The sequence below is a fragment of the Gracilinanus agilis genome, chromosome 6 (genome assembly GCF_016433145.1).
Source record: "Gracilinanus agilis isolate LMUSP501 chromosome 6, AgileGrace, whole genome shotgun sequence".
Taxonomy (NCBI): Eukaryota; Metazoa; Chordata; class Mammalia; order Didelphimorphia; family Didelphidae; genus Gracilinanus; species Gracilinanus agilis.
This window is the reverse complement of record NC_058135.1, coordinates 235,542,656-235,564,187: the sequence shown is the minus strand read 5'-3', so window position 1 is coordinate 235,564,187 and position 21,532 is coordinate 235,542,656. Positions and strand designations below refer to the sequence as shown.

The 21,532-nt window shown below is 40.4% G+C and overlaps 1 protein-coding gene and 1 pseudogene across 1 annotated transcript in view; both read left to right on the top strand.

The window, feature by feature from the left end:
• Nucleotides 1-399: 399 nt before the first annotated feature.
• The window catches only part of PDE3B (phosphodiesterase 3B), a 196,916-nt gene continuing 175,783 nt past the window's right edge, over nt 400-21,532 (top strand). Inside the window, exon 1 of the mRNA XM_044681542.1 lies at nt 400-1,317. Within this exon, the coding sequence (XP_044537477.1) occupies nt 400-1,317 (918 nt within the window). The remainder of the gene's footprint in view (nt 1,318-21,532) is intronic.
• Nucleotides 10,197-11,163, top strand: LOC123252147 (annotated as a pseudogene).

Genomic DNA, 21,532 nt, shown 5'->3' with positions numbered 1-21,532 from the left:
TGTATAGTGGGGGTGGGGTGGGGTTAGGGGGCCTTAGAGGTTGCCATATAGTTCTTCCCCGGCCCAACTGGGCATGCCCAGTCAGTGGGGTCAGTAGGTCGGGCAGTGGCCCTCGTCCTGGACGGGCCGAGCTGGGGCAGCAGCGGCTGTGGGGCAGGCACACGGGCACGCGGGTGGGGCGCGCTCCCAGTGGGGAGGGCGGTGGAGGGAGAAGGAGGAGGAGGAGCGCGCGCCAGCAGCCCAACGGACCAAGCCGGGTCAGCGCGGCGGGGGTGGAGGAGCGGCGCGGGATTCTGAGCCCTCTGGGCGTCCCAAGTTCCGAAAGCGGAGCCGAGGAGAGGAGAGGAGAGGAGCGAGCGGAGCTAATTGCCGGCCTCTTGGACTGAGCCCGGCGCGGCCATGAGGCGGCTCCCGCGGCGGGACGGGGCCGGGCCCCCGCGGGAGAGCCTGCGGAACGGCTACGTGCGCAGCTCGGCCAGTCCGCTGCGCGAGGACCCTCCGCGCGGCTTCTTGTACCACGTCTGCCGCTTGTGCAACGTGGAACTGCTGCTGCCCCGCGCCTCCTCCTCCTCGTCCCCGCCAGCCGGCCCCGCGCCGCGCCGCGCCCCCGACGGCGCGCCGGCCAGCTCCGCGCTGGGTGCCCTCGCAGGCTTGGTGCTCGCCCGGCTCCTGTGGCCCGAGGGCTGCGCCCGCCTCGGCCGCCCGCTGGGGCTACTGCTCCGCGGGCTCTCGCACGTTCTGTGCCCGCTCTTCAGCCTCGCCTGTGCCTTCTTCTTCTTCACCTGCTTCCTGACCCGGCCGCGCCGACGCCGCCTCCGCCTCCACCGGGGCTCCCGTCCGGCCTGGGGACTCCTGGCGCTGCCTGCCTGCTGCTATGTGGGGGACCTGGTGCTGGCACAGTGGGGCCCCGGGCCCGGGGGGCAGCTCCTGGTGCTGGGGAGGCTGTTGCTGGTGCTGACCTGCGTGGGGGTCCTGAGCCTACTGCAGCCCGTGCAGCCCACGCGCAGTGTCCTGGTGCTGCTCTTCTCCAGCGTGGTCTGGTGGGTGTCCGTGGCAAGCCTCAGCCTCCTGCCCGCCGCCCTCCGACCCTTGCTTTCCTGGCTCGCCGGGGGCATCGGCACTGGGCTGGCACTGGGGCTCGATCGCTTCTTCCCGCTTTGGGAAGCTCCCTCTCTGCCTCGCCTGAGCGGGGAGGGCAAAGTGCCTGTGATCAGACCCAGGAGAAGGTCCAGCTGTGCGCCCATAGGTGAGACTCCCACCAGTTTCAGGAGCCAAACGTCCCGGAGACCTTCGTTGCCTTGCATTTCCAGAGAACAGGTATGTTGCCAGAAAGCAGTTCTAGGTAGCTGGGAAAGGCTTTTCTCTTGTGCCTCCATCTCCTCCCGGAATAAACCTTAGGTAGTGGGTCTTTGAAAGCGTGCGAACTTTAAAATGAATTGCATTTTTACTCTTGTAAGAATAAACATTTTCATTTTTTCATGCAGTACTGAGCCACCGCTTTACTAACTTTGTAGAAAAAGCCAGCAGTCAACCCCTACTCTTTTGCATCCTCTGAAAACTTTGTCAAACAAAAGTGCCCTTAAAAATATGGATTGGATGGGACTTGGTTTTGTTTTTTGGCTGATCACACCTAATAGAAACGTCAAGGCAAATCTTTTGAGCGCCAGTTGTTGTTAGAATGATAAGCATCAGAAGAATGAGTATGAAGTGTAATTAAGGCACTTTAATCACACCTTTAAAGTTATATAGATTGAGTTTAAGTTATTGTTATCATAGAAAAACATTATTAGCTAGAGTTCTGTTGGAATTTTGGTAATAAGATTTCTCAATTTAGATAAAAAAAAACAAACTAGTTGAAGTGTTTTTAGAGATCGTATAATCAGTTTGCCCCTCGGACCCCTCCTCCCCCAGCCTGCTCTGCATTGTAAATGAAATAGACTTTTTTTTTTTTTTTTTTTTTTTTTTTTTTTTTTTGCAAAACAAGGTAATGTGCATTTCTTCAGCATTCAGTAATTTTACTTTATAGAAACTATTTCTTGCCATGTGTAACCTTTGAGCAATGTTTAGTAATGTCTGGAAAGATGCCCGAGACAGTTTGACTTAAGCAAATCTATTTTTTAAGGAATTGAAACTTCAATCTGGGAACGAACTCTTTGCTATTTGTAACCCAGTAAATCTACTTGCCTTTCGACATCTAGCAGCTTGTGTATTGGGGGTTTTGTAGGGAGGAATGTTTGCTCTGGTTCTTTTAAAAGCAAAAGTAGATATCTGTGCAAAAAGACAACTTAGTCCCTTTGTCATGGAGTTGCTTCAGATGCTTTCAGCGCTGGGTTGTGGTCAGTAAGATCTTTTGATAAATACATTTGACTGCCTCCATTTTTCCATTTTAGGGTGAGTGATAACTGACACCATTTAGAAAAATCAAGAGTCAGAGTATGAGCAAAAATTGCTCTGGGAAAGAATATAACTGTAGAACAAATGGTATTAGATGATTTCATAAGAATATCATTAGACTGGAATGAGCATTTTCTTTTAATCAATGACCATTTAAAGGACAGTCTATCCCAAATGAATAGGCAATTTAATGATCTATTTGGTGTAACTTTTATTAGACTTGGCATCACAGTTTTGATATATTTTAGCTTGGATCTGTTGGTAGGATCAGTCATGTCTACTGATAGTTGAAAAAAAAACCAAGTCCATGTTGAATTTACTTTCCTGAGAACCCTACTATGAGAGGCATTGTGACCTAGTGGATAGAGAGCTGGGTTAGAATGGAGGAAGGCCTGCATTCAAGTGCTGACCTTGCCACATGTGGACTCAGATGACAGATGGATGAGTCACTCAGCTCCCTTCTTTGCATTGGCAGAAGGAGTTTGCTCACCAGGATTTCTCCTTGTTCCATTGAAATCACAGATCCAGTCCCTAGCCTTTTGCAACTAAGACAAGTCTAATTTGATTTTGTATAAAATTATGGAGAATATTTTAGAGTTGGAAAGGGGGTTTAGCTATGGCTGAAGACCCCATAAGATGCAGTGAGGTGTTCACTGAGGTCGTCCCTACAGCTGGAAGTAGCAGACTTTTGCCTCAGTTCTTTACTTGTTTGTGCCACCATGCTGTAGCCCCTTTCCCAGCCATTTATTTAAATTGTGGTGCTTTTAGGCCAGATAGCCTTTGTGTTTCTGTAAAAATGCATGAAAATAGAATTCTGTGCTTCTCATAGAAACGATGGTGGGTGCAGAAGCCATCAGTAATTCTGCTTTGGACTTTTTTTGGCCACGAATATGTGTGCTAGCTGTCCAAGATCTGGGTCTGTCATTGCAAATTTACTTTAACATTTTAAACTTGGCAGCAAAAAACTTTGGCCTTGTTCATGGGGCTAAATAGTGGACCTGCAATTTTGCATTGAATAAAAAAGTGTATTCCCATATTTTATAGAAAGTCTGAATTTTTATGGAGATTAAAATGAGATTTTTATTATTGAAATGTAAACTGTTGTATAATAACTTGAGAAGTCCCTACAGTGTTACAGATATTAAAAGTAAGCCACAAATCACTTTAACCTGAGGTTCATGGATAGATTTTGGGGGGAGGCCTTAGTGAACTTGGATAGAAAAAATTACACCTTTCAATATAAATTAATTTTATGCATTTAAAAACATTTTTCTGAGAAAGGGCCCTAGATTTAATCAGACTGCCAAAGGGATCTATGACACCAAAAGTTTTAGAACTCTTGCACTAGATTGTAAGGACTTGATGTGAAATATATTTTATGAAAGGATATTGGCTTGGAGTCAGGAGGCCTGGCTTCTCATCCTCATTTTGCCACAAAAGCTACCTGACACAGAAAGCTGTTGTTTAAAAGGTTAGAAAATGCTAACTGTAGTGATATTAGTGCCTAACACCCTACAATGGAAGTAAGTAGATCTGGGCTCTCATCCACTATGGACTCGTACATTGCACCTGGGGCAAGGATGACTTCCATTCAGGCCCTATCTCTTGACACTAGCTGGTAGGACCCCATTGAGCCCCATCTGTAAGTCACGGGTTAATCATTATAGTATCTGTTGGACAGGCATATGGGAGGATCACAGGAGATTGGGTAACATCCTTTCAAAGTGTTATAAGTGCTGCCTAAATGTCTACCTTTATTGTCATCTGGAAACACTGTCATTTAAATAGAAGAAGATAGATAGGGGCAGCTAGGTGGCCCAATGGTTAGAGAGGAAGACCTGGAGACAGGAGGTCCTGGGTTCAAATGTGACCTCAGACACTTCCTAGATAGATGACCCTGGGCAAATCACTTAAGTCCAATTGCTAGCCTTTTCTGCTTGTCTGCCTTGGAACCTGTGCTGAGCATTGATTCTAAACTGGAAAAAAAAGAAAGGAAAGAGATAAAAAGGAAAACAGAAAGCTCTAAATTGAGATGAGGAGGCCTAGCTTTGATTCCTAGCTCAGTCATGGAAGCTATTCTTTAGATAATAGTCATTTAAATGACTGGAAAAGTAGTGGACCAGGGATATTATATCTAGGGCAGTGATGGGCAACCTTTTGAGCTTGGTGTGTCAAAATTCGACAAAAAAGCGAGCATAACTCGGATGGTGTGTCTCTTTGAGAAAAAAAACCATAATTTTGTGATATTTTATAGTTTAAATAACAAAAATGTATAATTGTAATATATAACTGTATTTAACATACCAAAATAGGTAAATTAATATAGGTAGAATTGTCATCTATAGTGTACAGAGTGTTTATACTACACTATAGCAAATGTTTCATCCTTGGCATATGGCCTCATACTTCTCTGTTTGGGGCCACATGGAGCTGGGTCTCATTGAAAATGGCTACGCATGTCAGTGCTGACACACGTGTCATAGGTTTGCCATCACCAGCCTAGGGTATTCCTAGGCCAGGAGTGAAGAACTCTGAGTTGGAATCCTGATTTGACAGACACAAGAGAAAACTCTTATCTAACTGGTTAAAATTGAGAGAGAATAAGCAGGCAAGGAGTTGGGAGATAGACCTGGGCTCCAGGGCTGGCTCTTCTACAAAAACTATGGAGTATAAAAAATGCCATTTAAGTGATTATAAAAAGTTAGGAAGATTAGTATAGTGCTTATAGCATTAGGCTAGGAGTGAGGAGACCTGGATTTTCATCCTGCTTTTGTCACAAAAGTTAAATGATAAAAAAACCAAAAACACATTTATTTAAATGATTTGAAAAGAGAAGTGTTATGGTGCCATGCATCAGAGTCTAACCACTTTCCTGTTCAGCACCCTTGGGTAGTTCTGCATTACTTCTTCCATCAAATACATATTCCTATCTGGCCTTGCAAGCTGGTCATAACCTGATTGCAGCTTCCCTTTCCAGGCTTCTTTACTCCCCATCATCCATTCTACCTTCCAGCCCAGTGAACTCTTACCATTGTGACACTGGAATATCCCATTTTTCACCTGAGTCCCATGGACTGCCGCTCACTTCTACATAGAATCCCTACTTGCCTTCACAGCTCAGCTCAAGTTCTCTCTTCTGCTTGAAGCCCATTCTGATTCTCCCAGCTACTAGTGCCTTCCCTCTCCTCTCAAACAAGTTAGCCAATTTATAGATGCATGTGTCTCCCCAAGTATAACAGAAACTCCTCCAGGGCAAGGACTGCTTCGTTTTTTGTTTGTATATCCCTAGCACAGCTCCTGAACCATAGGAAATGTTCCATAAATGATTGTTGATTGACTGACTCTAAGTCTGGAGACCTGGGTTTTTTTTCTTGGCTCTCCTACTTACTCTCTGTGACCTTGAGAGAGTTTCCTTATTTCCCTGTGTCTCAGTTTTCTCAACTGTAAAATAAAAGGGTTAGGCCTCTAAGTTTCCTTCCTAGGAAATGACACATTGGATAGAGTGCCTGGACTTGGAGTTAGAAAGACCTGAGTTCAAATTCAGCCCCAGATACATACTAGCTGTGTGACCCTGAGCATGTCACAACCCTGTTTGCCTCAGTTTCCTCATTTGTAAAATGAGCTAGAGAAGGAAATGGCCAACTACTCCAGTATCTTTGCTAAGAAAACCCTAAAAGGGGTGAAGAAGAGTTGGACATGACTGAACAACAACAAAAACAACACATTGTATCTTTAGTTGTTTTGTTAAACAATTCCCAATTACATTTTAATCTGTTTTCACTGCACTGAATTTTGCAGCTGTGGACTGCTAGTTTAACACATCTCCTCTAACCAGCGCCAACCCACAATGGTAGGGAGAGTTTCCTTATTGAGGAGTTCCCTAGATCAATGAAATAACAGGGCCAGTCTCTATCCTTTTGTTTTAGTAATTGATTATTTCCCATTATATCTCTGGCTCATGAATCTTGTCTCCTAGCACAGAAAATTAAGCAAAATGACTTGGCACAGAGACTGACAGTCTACCTAACAACAAGATTTTTATGGTCTAAAAACATTTTAACACAATATTTTAAGTATCAGAGATAAAAGATCTCTGCAAGAAAAATTGCAGAGTGTATATGTCTTTAAAAATTGATGTCAAAGTGGATTTAGCATAATTAAGATGAGAAGTTATGTTAGATACATGTGGAAGACTAACAGTAAATAATTGAACTATGTAAGAGTTATAGTAATCTCATGAATAGGTACCTGAATGTAGATTTTTAACATTATTAAAAATTATTTCACAAAGCATTTAAGAGGTTTCGGATTTAAATCTAATCATTGTTGATAGTCTGTATTTTGCTTTCCTAGGTTAATGAAAACTCAACAAGAAATATTAGGTTTATAGTATGTTTTACAATAGTCAGCTAAAAGTGAAATGAAAAAAAACTTGGGGGGGGGGGAAGACCCAGCTGCTTTTTATATAAGCTTTGGACATTTCAATGACAAACTACAATTTATGACATCTCAAGTATTTCTTGCATAACATCACTTTCAGCTTTTTACTCAGTCACTTTGTGATACAGACTTAGGTGATAAAAATTTTGAAGTACTGAAAATGAATGCATTTAATATTTTCCCAAATTGAATTAAGTACTTTCTAAATATTTAGGCAAATATTGTTAAAAATTTGATAGCTTAGAGCTATGCACTTTATATAAAGTACAATGTATTTAAACTCCTAAAGATCATTTGAGTTTTTAAGACTTCCTACATTATTAATTATTCTCTTGTATTTGTGAAATTAAGTAATAGTATATAGAAACACTTTTTCCAATCTCATCTCACACTGATCCTGTATTATATGATGAGTTTGATAGGATCTAAAATAAATATATCAGGTTTCCTAAAAGGTATCATTCAAAATTCTTTTTGTTGATTCTAATAATTTATTTTACTGACTTGAAATATGTAAATGAATAGGCATTTCCCCTTTTGTTACTTTTCAATTACATGTAGAAACAATTTTTAATGTTTGCTTTCTGACCTTTTGCAATCCAAAGTTTGTCCATTCCTTCCTCCCCTCCCACCCTCACAGGTGGCAAACAATAAGATATGGGTTATTCCAGTGTTATATGCAATACAAATTTTCCTATTCCTCATGTTGTAAAAGAAGACATATATTGCATGTGTAAGAAAAAACTCATGAAAGTAACAAGGCAAGAAATGGCATGTTTTGGTCTGTATTCTTACTCTTGACAGTACCATTTAAGGCTGTGGATAGCACATTTCATCATGAGTCCCTTGAGACTGTCTTAGGTCTTTGCATTGCTGATAATAACAGTTCATATTTGATCTTCACATTTGATCATTGTTCAATATTTCCATTACTCCGTATACACTGTTCTGGTTCTGCTTACCTCACTTTGCATCAGTTCATACAAATCTTTCCAAAATCAGTTTCTCAATTTGTTGTTTCTTATGGCATAATAATATTCCATTACAACCATATACCATAATTTATCCAGCCATTACCCAATTGATGGACATCTCCTCAGGTTCCATTTTTTTGCTGCCACATATTGCTGCTATTAATATTTTTGTACATGTATGTCCTTTCCCCTTATCCATGATCTTTTTGGAATATAGAAATAGTAATGGTATTGCTGGATGAATAAGCATTTGTTCAAAAATAACAATTTTCATGTAAAAGATATGCATTTTGGAAATATCTTTCCAAAATATGTTATTTCATTTCCTTGCAAAATAATACAATCTTTGCTGCTTAGAGGTGGGGGTGAGACTGGTAAATGGTTTCAGTTTGGGAGTTCTGAGCTGCAGTAGGGCTAAAGCTGATCAGAAGTCAGCACTAAGTCTGGCACTAATATGGTGAGCTCCCTTGGGAATTGAGGGCCAACAGGCTGCCTAAGGAGGGCTGAAGCAGTCTTCCTTGGAAATGTGAAGCAGGTAATATTGATAAGTATTGAGATTTAGGCCAGTGAATGAGTTGCTACTGTGCTTGGGAGACCAGTTTCCTCTAGATACCCCCTCCAAAAAAAAGTAATTTTTACTATTAATTGACTAGTATACACATTTGGATTTTTTTTTGAGTAGGGTTAAAAAAATTCAGCAAAGGTATTAAGTTACTACCATGTGCAAGGCACTACAAAGTGCTGGGGTGTAAAGGAAAATGAGACAGTTCCTACACTTGAGCAGCTGACATCCTGCAAAGAGTGGTGCAGTGTTGTATAGTATTGGATTTGGAGTGAGAAGAGTTGAGAACTGGCTTTGGCACTTTTGTACCAATTTGGGCAACTCTCCACCTTTGGTCCTCTGTCTTTTGGTTATTGGCAAAATTGTTGTACTCTTCTTCCTCCTCCTCCTCCCCTTCCTCCTCTCTTCATTTAAAAGAAAAGGAACTTTATTATTATCTACAATGCAAGAATCTAAGACAATTGAATGCAGATTGATGCAGACCATTTTTCACTTTATTTCCTCCATGAGTTTTTTCTTATGTGACTTGTTTCTTCTTTCACAACATAACGAACGTGGAAATATGTATTGTGTGATAGCACAAGTATAACCTGTGTCAGTGATGGGCAACCTTTTGAGCTTGGTGTGTCAAAATTTGCCAAAAAACTGAGTATAACTCAGGTGGTGTGTCACTTCGAGAAAAAAAATATAATTTCGCAATATTTTGTAGTTTAAATAACAAAAATGTATAATTGTAAAATACAACTGTATTTAATAAACCAAAATAGGTAAATTAATATAGGTAGAATTGTCATCTATAGTGCACAGAGTGTCTACACTACATTACAGCAAATGTTTCATCCTCGGCATGCAACCCCATACTTCTTTGTCTGCGGCCGCATGCCGCGTGTCATCAAAAATGGCTACACGTGCATGTCATAGGTTTGTCATCACGACCTATGTCATATTTTCTGCCGTCTCTGGGAGTGGGGAGGGGAGGGAAGAGTGATAATGGCACTTAATTATCCAGAAAGAAGCTAGAGTGCTTGGCAAATTCCATGACTTCAGTCTTGACCTGAGGAGCATTTTATATCTGTTAAGTGCCAGCATCATCCTATTCTTTAACATACTCTCCTTATCAAAACAGGGAAAAAATTGTATTATGAATTTGGACTTTTAGACTAATTTCCTTTAAGTACAATTGAGTTTTAAACATTGGGCCAACTTAATTGGTGGTTTTGTATGGGTTCATAAAAAATTAAGGCTAGAGGGGTCTTTATCATCATTATTGAAAATACTTTATTTTAAATATGAGGAAAACTGGGGCCCAAAGATTAGGACTTTTGGTCATACAGCAAATTAGCGGCAGAGCTAAGACTAGAATCTAGACATTTTAACTTTCTCAAATACCATTTTTGTTAGTGAATGTTCTGTTAGTTCCTGTTAGTTCTGTTATTGTTAGTGAATGTTCTGTTAGTTCCTCAGCTCACAGGGAAGCACCCTTATGGGACAATGTGCTTAGTTGTGGAATGAAAGAATTTGTCATTATTCAGATAATTTCAGACCTTGTCAAGCAAGTGAAAGATTATTTTTTTTTTCTTGAGGAGGGATACCTGCAATCATACCATATGGAAGGGTAGCCCTGAGGAGAAATAAGATTAAGATGTCTGAGAACAGGTTTTAGGGTCCTGGATCATGGCTTAAAATATAGGACAGATGGGAAATGGCATGCATTTCGTGAGGCTTTTTAAAAGTGTATTAGCTGGTGCAAGTCTGGGAGCAATAGCTTCATGTTCATCTCATAGTTCCTTGTAGCCTGACTAATAACCTTAGATTTCCCCAAGAAGATGGGAACTATCAAGGATCAGTGGATTGTGAATATCCTAAAGAAAGATCTGATTCTCCACAACAACATCACTGTTGTTGAGGTTGGTGCACTTGATATGGCATGTGCCATTAGTATCTTAATAAAGGATTTGGCTGATGAACACTCGATGTCATAGAAGACAAATTAAAAGGAAAGATGAATGGCTCTCCAACATGGTAGCCGTTTCCTCAGAATTCCAGAGATTGTCTCTCGTAAAGACTATATATGATGTGACTGAAAATTCAAAGCTGGTTGCTATTATGGCTGGGACATGTCAGCAGGGAGGAAAGGGTCATCTGAATTTGGTCCAGTGTAATGTGAATATCTTTAAATTCATCATTCCCAATATTGTTAAATTCAGCCTAATTGCAATCTGCTTTTTGCCTCCAAATCAGTGGATATTTTGACATATGTGGCCTGGAAGCTAAGTGGCTTTCCTAAAAACTATGTTATTGGAAATGGTTGCTATCTGGATTGTGCTCATTTCCATCACCTGATGGGGGAGAGACTTGATGTCCATTCTTCAGGTTGTCATGAATGGGTCCTTGGGGAACATGGAATCTCTAGTAGTGTCTCTGTGTGGATTAGTTTGGATGTTGCTGGTTTCTCACTGAAGAATCTTTATTGTGCTTTAGAAACTGATTGTGATTCTGAGCATTGGAAATATGTTTTTAAACAGGTGGTTGAAAGTGCTTATGAGGTGATCAAGTGGAAGGGCTATACTTCTTGGGTCATTGGCTTATCTGTGGCTGAACTGTCAGAAAGCATCATGAAGAATCTTTGGAGAGCACATCCATTTTCCACCAAGACAATGTCTTCCTTAGAGTCTCATGTGTCTTGGGACAGAATGGCATTTCATATATGGTGAAGGTAACCCTGATTCTGGAAGAAGAGGCTCATTTAAGGCAGATACTCTTTGGGGAATCCAGAAGGAGCTGCAGTTTTAAAGCCTTCTAATATGCTTTCACTTTACTGTCTAGAGAACATGATAGTGGTTAAGGGATTATGTTTGATGTGCATGCATTTCAATGGGCCAAATTCTTTGTCTGATTAGTGATTTAATACTGATATAAAACAGAAATATGAAATCTATGAACATATTCTAGTCCTCCTAAAGTTAGAGATGAGGAATAATATGCCCTGTTGTTTGCATAGTGATGTGGGATATGACTTGGCCTGTACCAAAGTCATGAAGTGCTTGTGGTCAAGCAAAGTCAGCTCTCCACAGGTATGCAACTGCCTGCCTTGTAGATGCTACCAGTTTCCTTAGGTCCAAAAGTCAATTTTTGGTTCCTGGACATGTAACACCATATAGTAATAATACTCTGCCGATTGGATTGATTACCTTTGGGGACACTGCCCCCCCCCCCCCCCCCGCCCCATTAGGGTTCTACAGTATGTATTACCTTTCCAGAGGACCTGATTTTGTCTGTTATATGGATCAGTAGTTGTAAATTTCAGTATTATATTAAAAGGATCTATATAGGTACAACAATTCAACTAATTCCTCAAGTGTCATACTAACCCAAATACTGAATAAACCACAAATAACTGATATTAAAAATGTATATTAGCCTGGACTTTTGAAAATCGAATCCCAAGAGTCTTAAATGGAAAAGGAAGGGAGAAGGAGAACATTTTGTACTTCTATCTACCCCTATTAGAGTATAAGAGATAGCCACAGGAAAAACATGGTATAGTGGAAGGAGTACTGACTAAGAGTTGGACCCCTGGATCCTGCCCTGTCTATGAAGAATAAGCAAGCCACTTAATTATCCTGGCCTCAGTGGAGAGTGGGACTAGTTGTCCTTAGGTCCCTTTCCAGTGTTAGGGTTATGATCCTATTATAAATTAAGAGAGCCAGGCATGGTGGCACCTACCTGTAATCCTAGCATCTGGAAGACCAAGGCTGAAAGATCTCTTAGCTAAAATGGGGGATTGTAGGTTTGGAATCTTTTTTTATACTGTCAAATGTAGTAGATTGGTTGGTTTTATTTAACTGATTTTTTTTTTGTTAAAACTCATGATGGGGAGGAGAAATGAATATACCCAGAAATGACAGTGATGTAAAGACAAAATGCAGCAATATAATTTAACCAGAGGAGAGAGGAGAGAGTATTTGGGTGAAGATCCATGGAGGCAGAAATGGAATCCATATTTTATCATCATATTTTATAAACCACTTGTACAGAATGAAGAATTCAGGAGATATTAGAAGCTCATCACACAGGCATGATTCAGTAGTAATGGGAGGCTCTGGTTGGGTAGAGGATCAGAGATTTAGATCTTGAAGAAAGCTTATTTAACCCTCTCATTTTATAGCTAAGGTAAATGAAGCCTAGAGAGCTTAAGTGACTTGCCCAGTGCCACACAGCTAATCAGTGTCTGAAGTGGGAATGCCTGACTCCAGGACCAGCAGTGCTCCATCCATGATACCATGCTGCCTATTACATGCTTGGTGCTTTCTCTCTCATCAGAGCAGATAATTTCTGACTAGTCTTAATGATGATTTCATTTTTCAAAAAGTGAAGGAAGCTATAAAGGATACTGACATTTTGAATCTGACTTTCATGTACCAGGAGGAACTTTTCTGGAGGATTAATAAGCTCTCAAGAATGAAATTAGGTAGACAAAAAGAGGAAGGTTTCCAAAGAGATTGAAAAGGGGCAGCTGTCTAAAGAGACTAGTGGGTGCTTAGTGAGCTCATCAGCTAGTTTGAATTTTAAAAGGACATCTACAGAAGATGAAAGCAAGAACTGGTAGTGCATAATGAATGGAAAAGGCTAAGAATTGTGTTAGGAATCTAGAGCTTAGGGGAGCTGAGGCTGGGTAGGAATGCTAGAACCCAAAATAAACAAATAAAAATAACTTAAGGAATTACTATTATAGAAAAGAAGATTGAAGAAAAGGGCTTGAACCTATTGCTCATTGTGGAGATAACTCTTATTTTGCTTCTGTTTTCTATGCCAAGGAGAATGGTTTTGAATTTGAAAGGACAAACATGGCTAATAAGGAGTTAAAATCTAGGCTAAGTAGGACAAAGTAACAAAGCACCAAGCTGCCCTGGATGAGTATATGGCACTAGGATCAGATGAATGAAGGTCATGAAGAATTGACAGTTGTGATTGCTGGGCTGCTGTTGGTGATCTCTGAAAGATTGTGGAGAACTGGATAGTTGCCATAGGCCTGAAAGAGACAAATGTTTTCCTGATAATGATAAAAGGGATGATACTGAAGTCTGCAAGCAATATATTAATGAGCTTGACTTTGATTCTTGGAAAAACTCAAGAATATTATTAAAAGGATGATTAATGAATTCTAGAAAAAGAAATGATGATAGCACAGAACTTCATCAAAGACAAGGCATTACAAACGAATCTAATTACTCTTTTTTCCTACATGGGTAGATCAGAAGAATGCTCTAGGTATAGTTTTACTGTGTCAGAGGGGCCTATGAAAATGGGAATTCCATTTATTTTGATAATATATTTAAGGGGAAGTTTAAGGAATAAGCTTGCAGATGTTTCAAAATAATAATGTCAGAATAGGCAAAGGGAAAAAAGGTATAAGCACATAAAACCAACAATAATCTTCTGAGTTTTGGAGTCCTAGTGCAACTCTTTTGTAAGGTGTTAATTTGGAGGTCTAGCAAAAGAAATATAAGCTAGTAGGGGTATGCCAGACTCTAGTAACTTCTCAGAAAAGAGGAGAATCATTGCAAGAAAGTCTCAGACTTATAGTAATTCAGAAGTGAGATTTTTATAATGTGGTTTATTCCTATACACTGGAATAATTTTTCTCTGAAATAAAATCTAGTATTTTGGAAAGAATATTGAATTTGGGGTCATAAGACTTTGGCTTGAATTCCAGCTCTGCTTTTCTCTACCTGTGTAGTCTTGGGCAAATCCTTTAATCTCTTTTGTCTTGATTTCCTTATATATGAAATGTAGGAATTGGGCTAGATCAGTGATGGGTAAACTTTTTAAAGAGGGAGCCAAAGGAAAGGAAATGCTCATCTGTCTGTCTGTTTCTAAGGCAACTCTTTCAAAGTTTCATTGTATTGTATCCTACTCATTGTATTCATCAGATTAGGAATAATGTTGCAGCCAGATAGAACATTTCAGTCCCCCCCATCTGACCCTCAGGCCATAGTTTGCCCACCACTGGATTAGATGATCCTCTGCTGCCTTTCATTTCACTCACTATGTATCTAGTGGCTTCTGTGTGTCAGGCATTTTTTAACAACAAGTTTTATTTAATAAGAAATGGGAAAAGCTAACTTTCTGTTCAGAATCAAAATGCAGAACAAATGGAAAAAAAACTTATGGTTTTATGCCTTCATAAATTTGGGCCCTGGGAGATGCAAGGGCAAAAAGGAAACTTCCTGCCTTTGAAGAGGGCACATGGGCACAATGTGAGCACAAATAAGTAAATGGAAAATTTGTACAAAGTAATTACTGAGGGTAGGGATGAGGAGAAGCATGATCAATTAGGGAATAATGGAAATTGGCCATAGATGAGCCCGCCTTTGGAGGTGTATAGTGTTTTCTGCCTTCATATATATGTGTCCCTGCCCTTAGCCAACTCATACAATGGCAAACCAGGTTTCCAGGGTGGAGCTCCTCCCCTTCCTCCTGTAATGAGTATCAGGCTGATGGTCTAGATCAGTGATGGGCAAACTATGGCCCTCGGGCCAGATCCAGCCCCCTGAAATGTTCTATCTGGCTGCAACATTATTCCTAATCTGACGAATACAATGAGGAGGATACAATACAATGAAACTTCGAAAGAGTTGCCTTAGAAACAGAGTGGCAGATGAGCATTTCCTTTCCTTTGGCCCCCTATTTAAAAAGTTTGCCCATCACTGGTAGAGCAATGATGCTCTATGTGGGCACATGGCCACCCCTCTCCCCTCCCACTCCAGTTTGTTAATAGAAAGGCAGAGGGACTCGGATGGAGCTGCTCCCTTCCCCCTCTCCATCATGCCTGATGACATTTTTTTATATCCTCCACCCCTCTGCCCAGTGGACAGCTTACAGGTGGCAGAGCAGGAGGGGAGCAGAGTGCTTGGGCCACTCCCCTCCCCCTCTCTACACTTGCTGAGGACATTTTCCACTTCACCCATCTCTCCTCCCAGTAGCCTCATGGGAACGCTTCCCCCCTCCCCTGTGTGGGGTAAGGGGGGAGCAGAGTGCACCCAGCCCTTGGGGAGGGGGGCATGGCATTTGGTCTCTGAGGGCAGGTGGGCATGGCACTCAGACTGGGTGGGGTGGGAAGGCCAGCACTCCAGCTCAATGTTCCAGAGTATCTTCTTAAGTACTATAGCTCAGGAGTCTTCCTCCCAAATATTCCCCCAGGAACAGCTAACTAGTAACTAATGATAACAATTGCTTGCATTTGTATAGCTCTATAAGGTTTGCAGTGTGCTTTAGGAATATTAACTCATTTTTTTCACAAATCCCTGGGGATGGGATTGTATAAGTGCTATCATTATTATTCTGGTTTTTATAGATGAAAAAACTTAAGTGGTTAAGCAGTTTGTCCAGAGTCATATAGCTAGTGAATGTCTGAGGTTATATTTGAACTTAGGTCTCTTCTGTAGTTCAAGAGAACTCTAGCCCTCACCCCAGGTCTAGAACTCTATATACTAAAAAAGTCACTTAAGGAGTTTAATATTGGAGAAATTTTAGTGAAACAGCTGCCCCCAACATTACTGCCTCAAGAAGATATTGACCAATATCTTTGTGAGCCAATTAGCATGAATTAATTCTTTTTCTTAAAAAAACACAACAAAATAAAAAACAAGCTCTTACCTTCTGTTTTGGAATCAGTGCTAACTATTGGTTAGAATTGGGTCCAGGGCCCCTCTCTGTGTGTCATCACACCTTTCTGGAAGCTCCAAGTAGATTTGTAGGAGGCAGAAAACTGTCTATACTGAAAGCACTGGCCAGTCTTCCCCATTATAAGGTGAATCAGCCTCTTGAGTTGTCTTGAAGGATGGCGGGGAGAAGGACTGGGGCACATTTGTAGGCAGACAGGTAGGAGTCACTAGATGAGCAGAAAATGAAAATTCATGACAGAAGACATAGGAACGGAATGAATGGTCTTGGCATGGACCTCTAAGGCAAAGGAAGAGAAGCGAAAGTGGGAGATGACATTGAAGGGATCTAAGGAATAGAATTCATGAGAAGAGGAATCTGTGATAGATAGCTTTGATGTTTTTCACTGAAGTCCAACTCCTTTTACAAGAGTGGGGAGGAGGGGGAGAGAAGGGAAGGGGCTGGCGAAGGTATTGTTGATAGAGAGAGAAAAGTTTAGAACAATGTGGAGAATGTTCTGGAGTCAGTCAGGGAAGAATAAGGGCCTTGGCATGTAGCAGTGAGGGCTCAATGGAGATTAGATAACTTGGTGGAGGAACTAATTGTGACCTGACCTATTGCTACCACTGTTCACCAGTGTATGCATACTAATGGAAAGGGCAGATGATAGGTATCATTCAGGGTTGGGATTTGAAAAGGAATGAACAGCAATAGGGCAAGGGATTCAAGGATAAAGGACAGTGTAAAGTAGAACTGATTAACTGTAGAGTCAATATTTTGAGGAGAGGAAAGTAAGGACATACATAGCAGGGGTGATGGCTTGGTAGAATGATTGGAGGTCATGGGTCAGGGCAAAGAAAGATTTAAGGGAGAGATCAAAGGGTAGGAGATTGCAATTTCAAAAGTTTCAGTTATGGAAGAAGAACATTCGTGGTTGATGGTGAGATCTCTAGAGGGTGACCTTTCCTGTGTTTGGCTGAGGTGGATAAGTAACTGGGATGCCAAGGTATTTGAAAGGCACAAACATGTACACTGAGAACCTTCCATGGGAGGGGAAGTGTGAGGCAGATATTGAATTTGAAAAAGTAAGAAGAAATTGGGAGTAAATAGATAGCTGTAACCAGGTCCTGGTTAGGATTCTATATCTGGATGTAGTACACCTCAGAAGAGAGGTGGTTGAATGATGGTTGTAGGGAAAGGTCTGGAAGTGACAATGAGGAGCAAAAAAGCATGTCTACTCTTAGTGAAAGAGACTTTGAGATAGTCCATCCAGTATTGGTGTCTTCTGGGAAGAGATGAATTTGCCTGATTGCAAAAAGATAGGAATGTGGAAGAAGAGGTATAATAGAAAAGATAGATTCCAATGGGGCAGAAATGAAAGGGGAAGGCAAAGGGATAAGGACGGAAAGGTAGGGCTGACATGGATGGGTATATTCTATTTGAATAACCAATTACTGAGTCACTGTTATTTAGGTTAGAGGAGAAAAACTGCTAGGGAGAGAACAGAACAGTAGATTCTCATACTCTTCAAAGTAGTAGCAAATGCCAGACCTGTGGGTCATGGTTCATTTGTTTAATAAAAAGTGGATGGTCAGATTTGGAGAGTGGGTGCAAGGCAGGACAGGATGAAGTTCTAACTTATTCTCCCTTTCTGGAGTTCCAAGAATACAGAAAATCCTTTATTAAAAAAAACCTGACTGGATAGTTTTTTATTCATTTTCCTGAATACTTATGAAACACCTATGCTTAGTCCTAGTTTTATAGAGACTGTTCAAGTTCAAAACCAATTTACTAGTAGTTACTACTCTTTAATAACATCAAAGACTGATACAGAGGTAAATATAATATAAGCTTCTTCAGGGAGTAAATGAATTTTTCAGATAGCTAAAGTTTATCTCCTGAGCAGTGAAATATAAAATTAAAAAAAAAGTATTTTGAGGAAAAACTTTCTAACATGTAACATGCTTCTTGACCTTCCTAAAAAGGAATATTTTGACCTGAATTTTATCCTTTTTTTAATTTTTTCAATCTTATCACTAAGGATATTTGCATATTTGTGTTGTAACACAGTTGGGCTCCTGGGAGCAGTTGAGGTGTCAGGAGCTATTTTTCCCTATACCAGATAGCCCCAAATTACTATGCTGTCTTACTTTTTGTCTGTTTACTTGTTCTAGACTGTTCCAGGTAGTGATCTTAAAATAAGTGAGATGTTATAGTATTACTTGCTTAACGCTAGGTAGTCATTCATAGAGAATAGGGATTTGGCTTTACTGTACTACTGATCCAATCAAACACCTCCCCAAGACAGGAGAATGAGCAGTAAAGGAAGAACAAATGTGTACTTAAAACTCAAATGTCTAAGATCTTTGAAGGATATTAATAATGGCCAAAATGTCTATGATCCTGTGAACAACTCATTCTGTCCCCTCCCTCTTCTCCAATTAGATTGAAATCTTCATAAGTGTGGGGCAGGGCATGCTTTATTTAACATTTCTGTATCTCCCTGAATCTGCTCTGGTATTCTACACATGGTTGGTATTTAAAGGTTTATTAAATTAGCTTGAGATCTACTGACACAAACATATTGCTTACTGCTTACTGCTTATGACAGTAAGACTGAAAAGCTATACCATGAGCTTCCTCAAAAAGCAGAAAGATGCTATTCTTCACTCAGTGTAACCACCCTCCCTTCTATCTTCCTCCCTCTCTTCTCTTTGCCTTTCCTTCTCTCCCCTCCTCCTTGTTCCCTCCCTTTCTTTTTCTCTTTTTCCACCTCCCTCCCCTTCTTTCTCCCTCTCTACTCTTCTCCCTGTCCATTTTCCCTTTCCCTTCTCTCCTCCCATTTCAGTGTGGCTTATTTAAGTAGATGAGTGTTAAACCCAACCCACATGTGATAAAGAAGTTTGCCCTAATTGCATATTTGTATAATTGTATAGTCCTATGAAGATCTCTCAACTTGTGTCACAAATGAAATTTTTTCCATAGTATCCAGATACTTCAATAAAATCCATGAAAATGGCAGATGTAACTAAGGCTGCAATGTAAATGATTCTGCACTCAAGTTATTTGGACCCTAAGTTCCTTATCCTGTAAAGTATAAAGTGATTGCTAGCCTGGATTTTCTCAGATATTATTTTTTTTCTTTATATGTAGTATAGAAAAAAAACTGACTCACTTCTCTAGAGGTGAAATGCCCCCTTTTTTTAAATAAAGACTGTCTTGTTATGATTCCCTGATATTTTTAGCAGTTTGGTCCCAGATGACTTAGGGAAGTGAAGGGCTAAATAGAATAGAATTTAAAAAAATCTAAAATTTTGTTACTGTCTCCTACACTTTGTCAATATCTTCATAAGAATGAACCAATGTTCATTCTCTATCCATAGACAAGAATAGTTTCATCAGACTTTGGTTTAAAGGAATAGTTTAGTACAGAGCCACTTGTCTAAAGTGAGTAAGAGCCGATATCAAACGAGTGAAAAATAGTGTTGGTTTTACTTTGCTTGATGACCAGCTGACAAATATTTGGTGGGCGGGTCAGCTTTTTAATTATCACACTCAAGACAGTCATATTAACAACCTAATTCTTTGTGAAGTCTGGGTTGGCGAATGAATAAATGCTTTAATTCCCACCACATTCCTAATTATTTAAGAGAATATTCATGGAGAATGTTTAATTACAATAAGTTTTTGAAAATCGAAAAGGAGAGGACTTAGGAAACTGAGGCAGAGAATAGGGATTTTGACTGTACTGTACTACTGATCCAATCAAGCTTGTATGGATTTATGATTTTATATTTCAGAGGAGAAATTTTCAGTTTTGAAAGTGACTATTGGCAAATTTGCTTATTACTACATCATTCCGTGCTTTTAATTCTAAATTTAAAGCCTTAGTAACACTTCTTGCCCACCAGAGGGCATCTAGAGACAGTTGGCCAACTTCCTTTGCATCAATGTGAGGCACAGGATATATGGTTTTCCTCTTTAGAATACTTGGGATGAGGGATCACTTCTTGCTCTTAGATCTACCTTTGCTCATTCTCATCATTCTTACCACTGCAAGTTTTCTGTTCTTTTTGTACCCTATTGGATGACATTGAACCTGGAGCCCACCAGTGGTTTTTAGGACTTGAAGAAAGATTTAGGGATGAAAAAGCTGTTTCAGAAGCCACTAGACCTTAGCTTCCTTTGCTCTTCAGGCCAATTCCAAAGAAGTTGCTTAATTTATTTTTAAAAAGCTTATAATAGGGGGCAGCTGGGTAGCTCAGTGGATTGAGAGCCAGGCCTAGAGACAGAAAGTCCTAGGTTCAAATCTGGCCTCAGATACTTCCCAGCTGTGTGACCCTGGGCAAGTCACTTGACCCCCATTGCCTTAAAAAAAAAAGCTTATATATTGAGTTATGTTGAGCTGGATATGTCTATGTTGATGTCTCCCAGTTCTGCATATCAAGTCCTAGTCTCTCTCTTGAGCTGCAGGCCCGCATCACTTACTGCCTTTTAGACATTTCAAACCAGATATTCTGGAGACCCCTCTGACTCAATGTGCCCCGAACAGAACTCATTGTCTTCCTCTTCCTCCTGATCTCATCCCTAAAACACATTTCTTACATGCATTCATGTTTCTGTCAAAGGCACCACCATTTTTCTAATCTCCTAGTTTTGTAACTTCTGCATTATCCTTGACTCCTCATTAATTTCTCATCTCACATATCCTGTTGGTGGCCAGATAGTGTTGTTTCTACCTCTACAGCAAAACTCTAATCTTACCTTCTCTCTATTCATGTTGTTAAAACCTTAGTTTATTCCCTCATCACTTCTGCCTAGACTATTGAAGCAGCCTCATAATTATCCCCTTCTTAAGCCTTTCCTCACTCAGATCCGTCCTCTACATTGCAGTGAAAAATGATTTTTCTTAAGTGTAGACTTGATCCTGTCACTCACTCATTTAATAAACTACAGCAGCTCCTTGTCTCCTCTATGATAAAATACAGATTCCTCTGACTTCTAAAGCCCTTTTTAATCTGCCTTCGCCTATATATAGTTTCATTTTATGTGATTTTCCTCCTTGTTCTATTCATTACTGCTCACTTGGCCTTTTTTCTGTCACACATGACACTCCATTTCCCATTTCCAAGAGTGTGCACTGGTGTGCCTCATTCTACCTTGTGTCTCGCCTCTGACTGCCTCTTGGAATTGATCTCTGCCTTCAAGAATTAGCTCCAAATCTACTTTCTATGAAACCTTTCCCAAGCCCCTCAGAAAGTACCACTCTGATCTCTCCCTTCCTTTGTTCCTTGTTCCCTCTTTCTCTCTCTGTCTCTGTGTCTCTGAGTCTCTGTCTCTCTCATCTCACTTATCTTTTATTACCTTGTCTCTACTTTTTATCTGTTCTGTATGCCTCTTCAACTACATGTTGTTTCTTCTAGAGGATAGAGCTTCCTTGAGAGTATAAGATTATTCTATTTTTTTTGTATTTTTGCACAGGTTGTTGATTTACTGA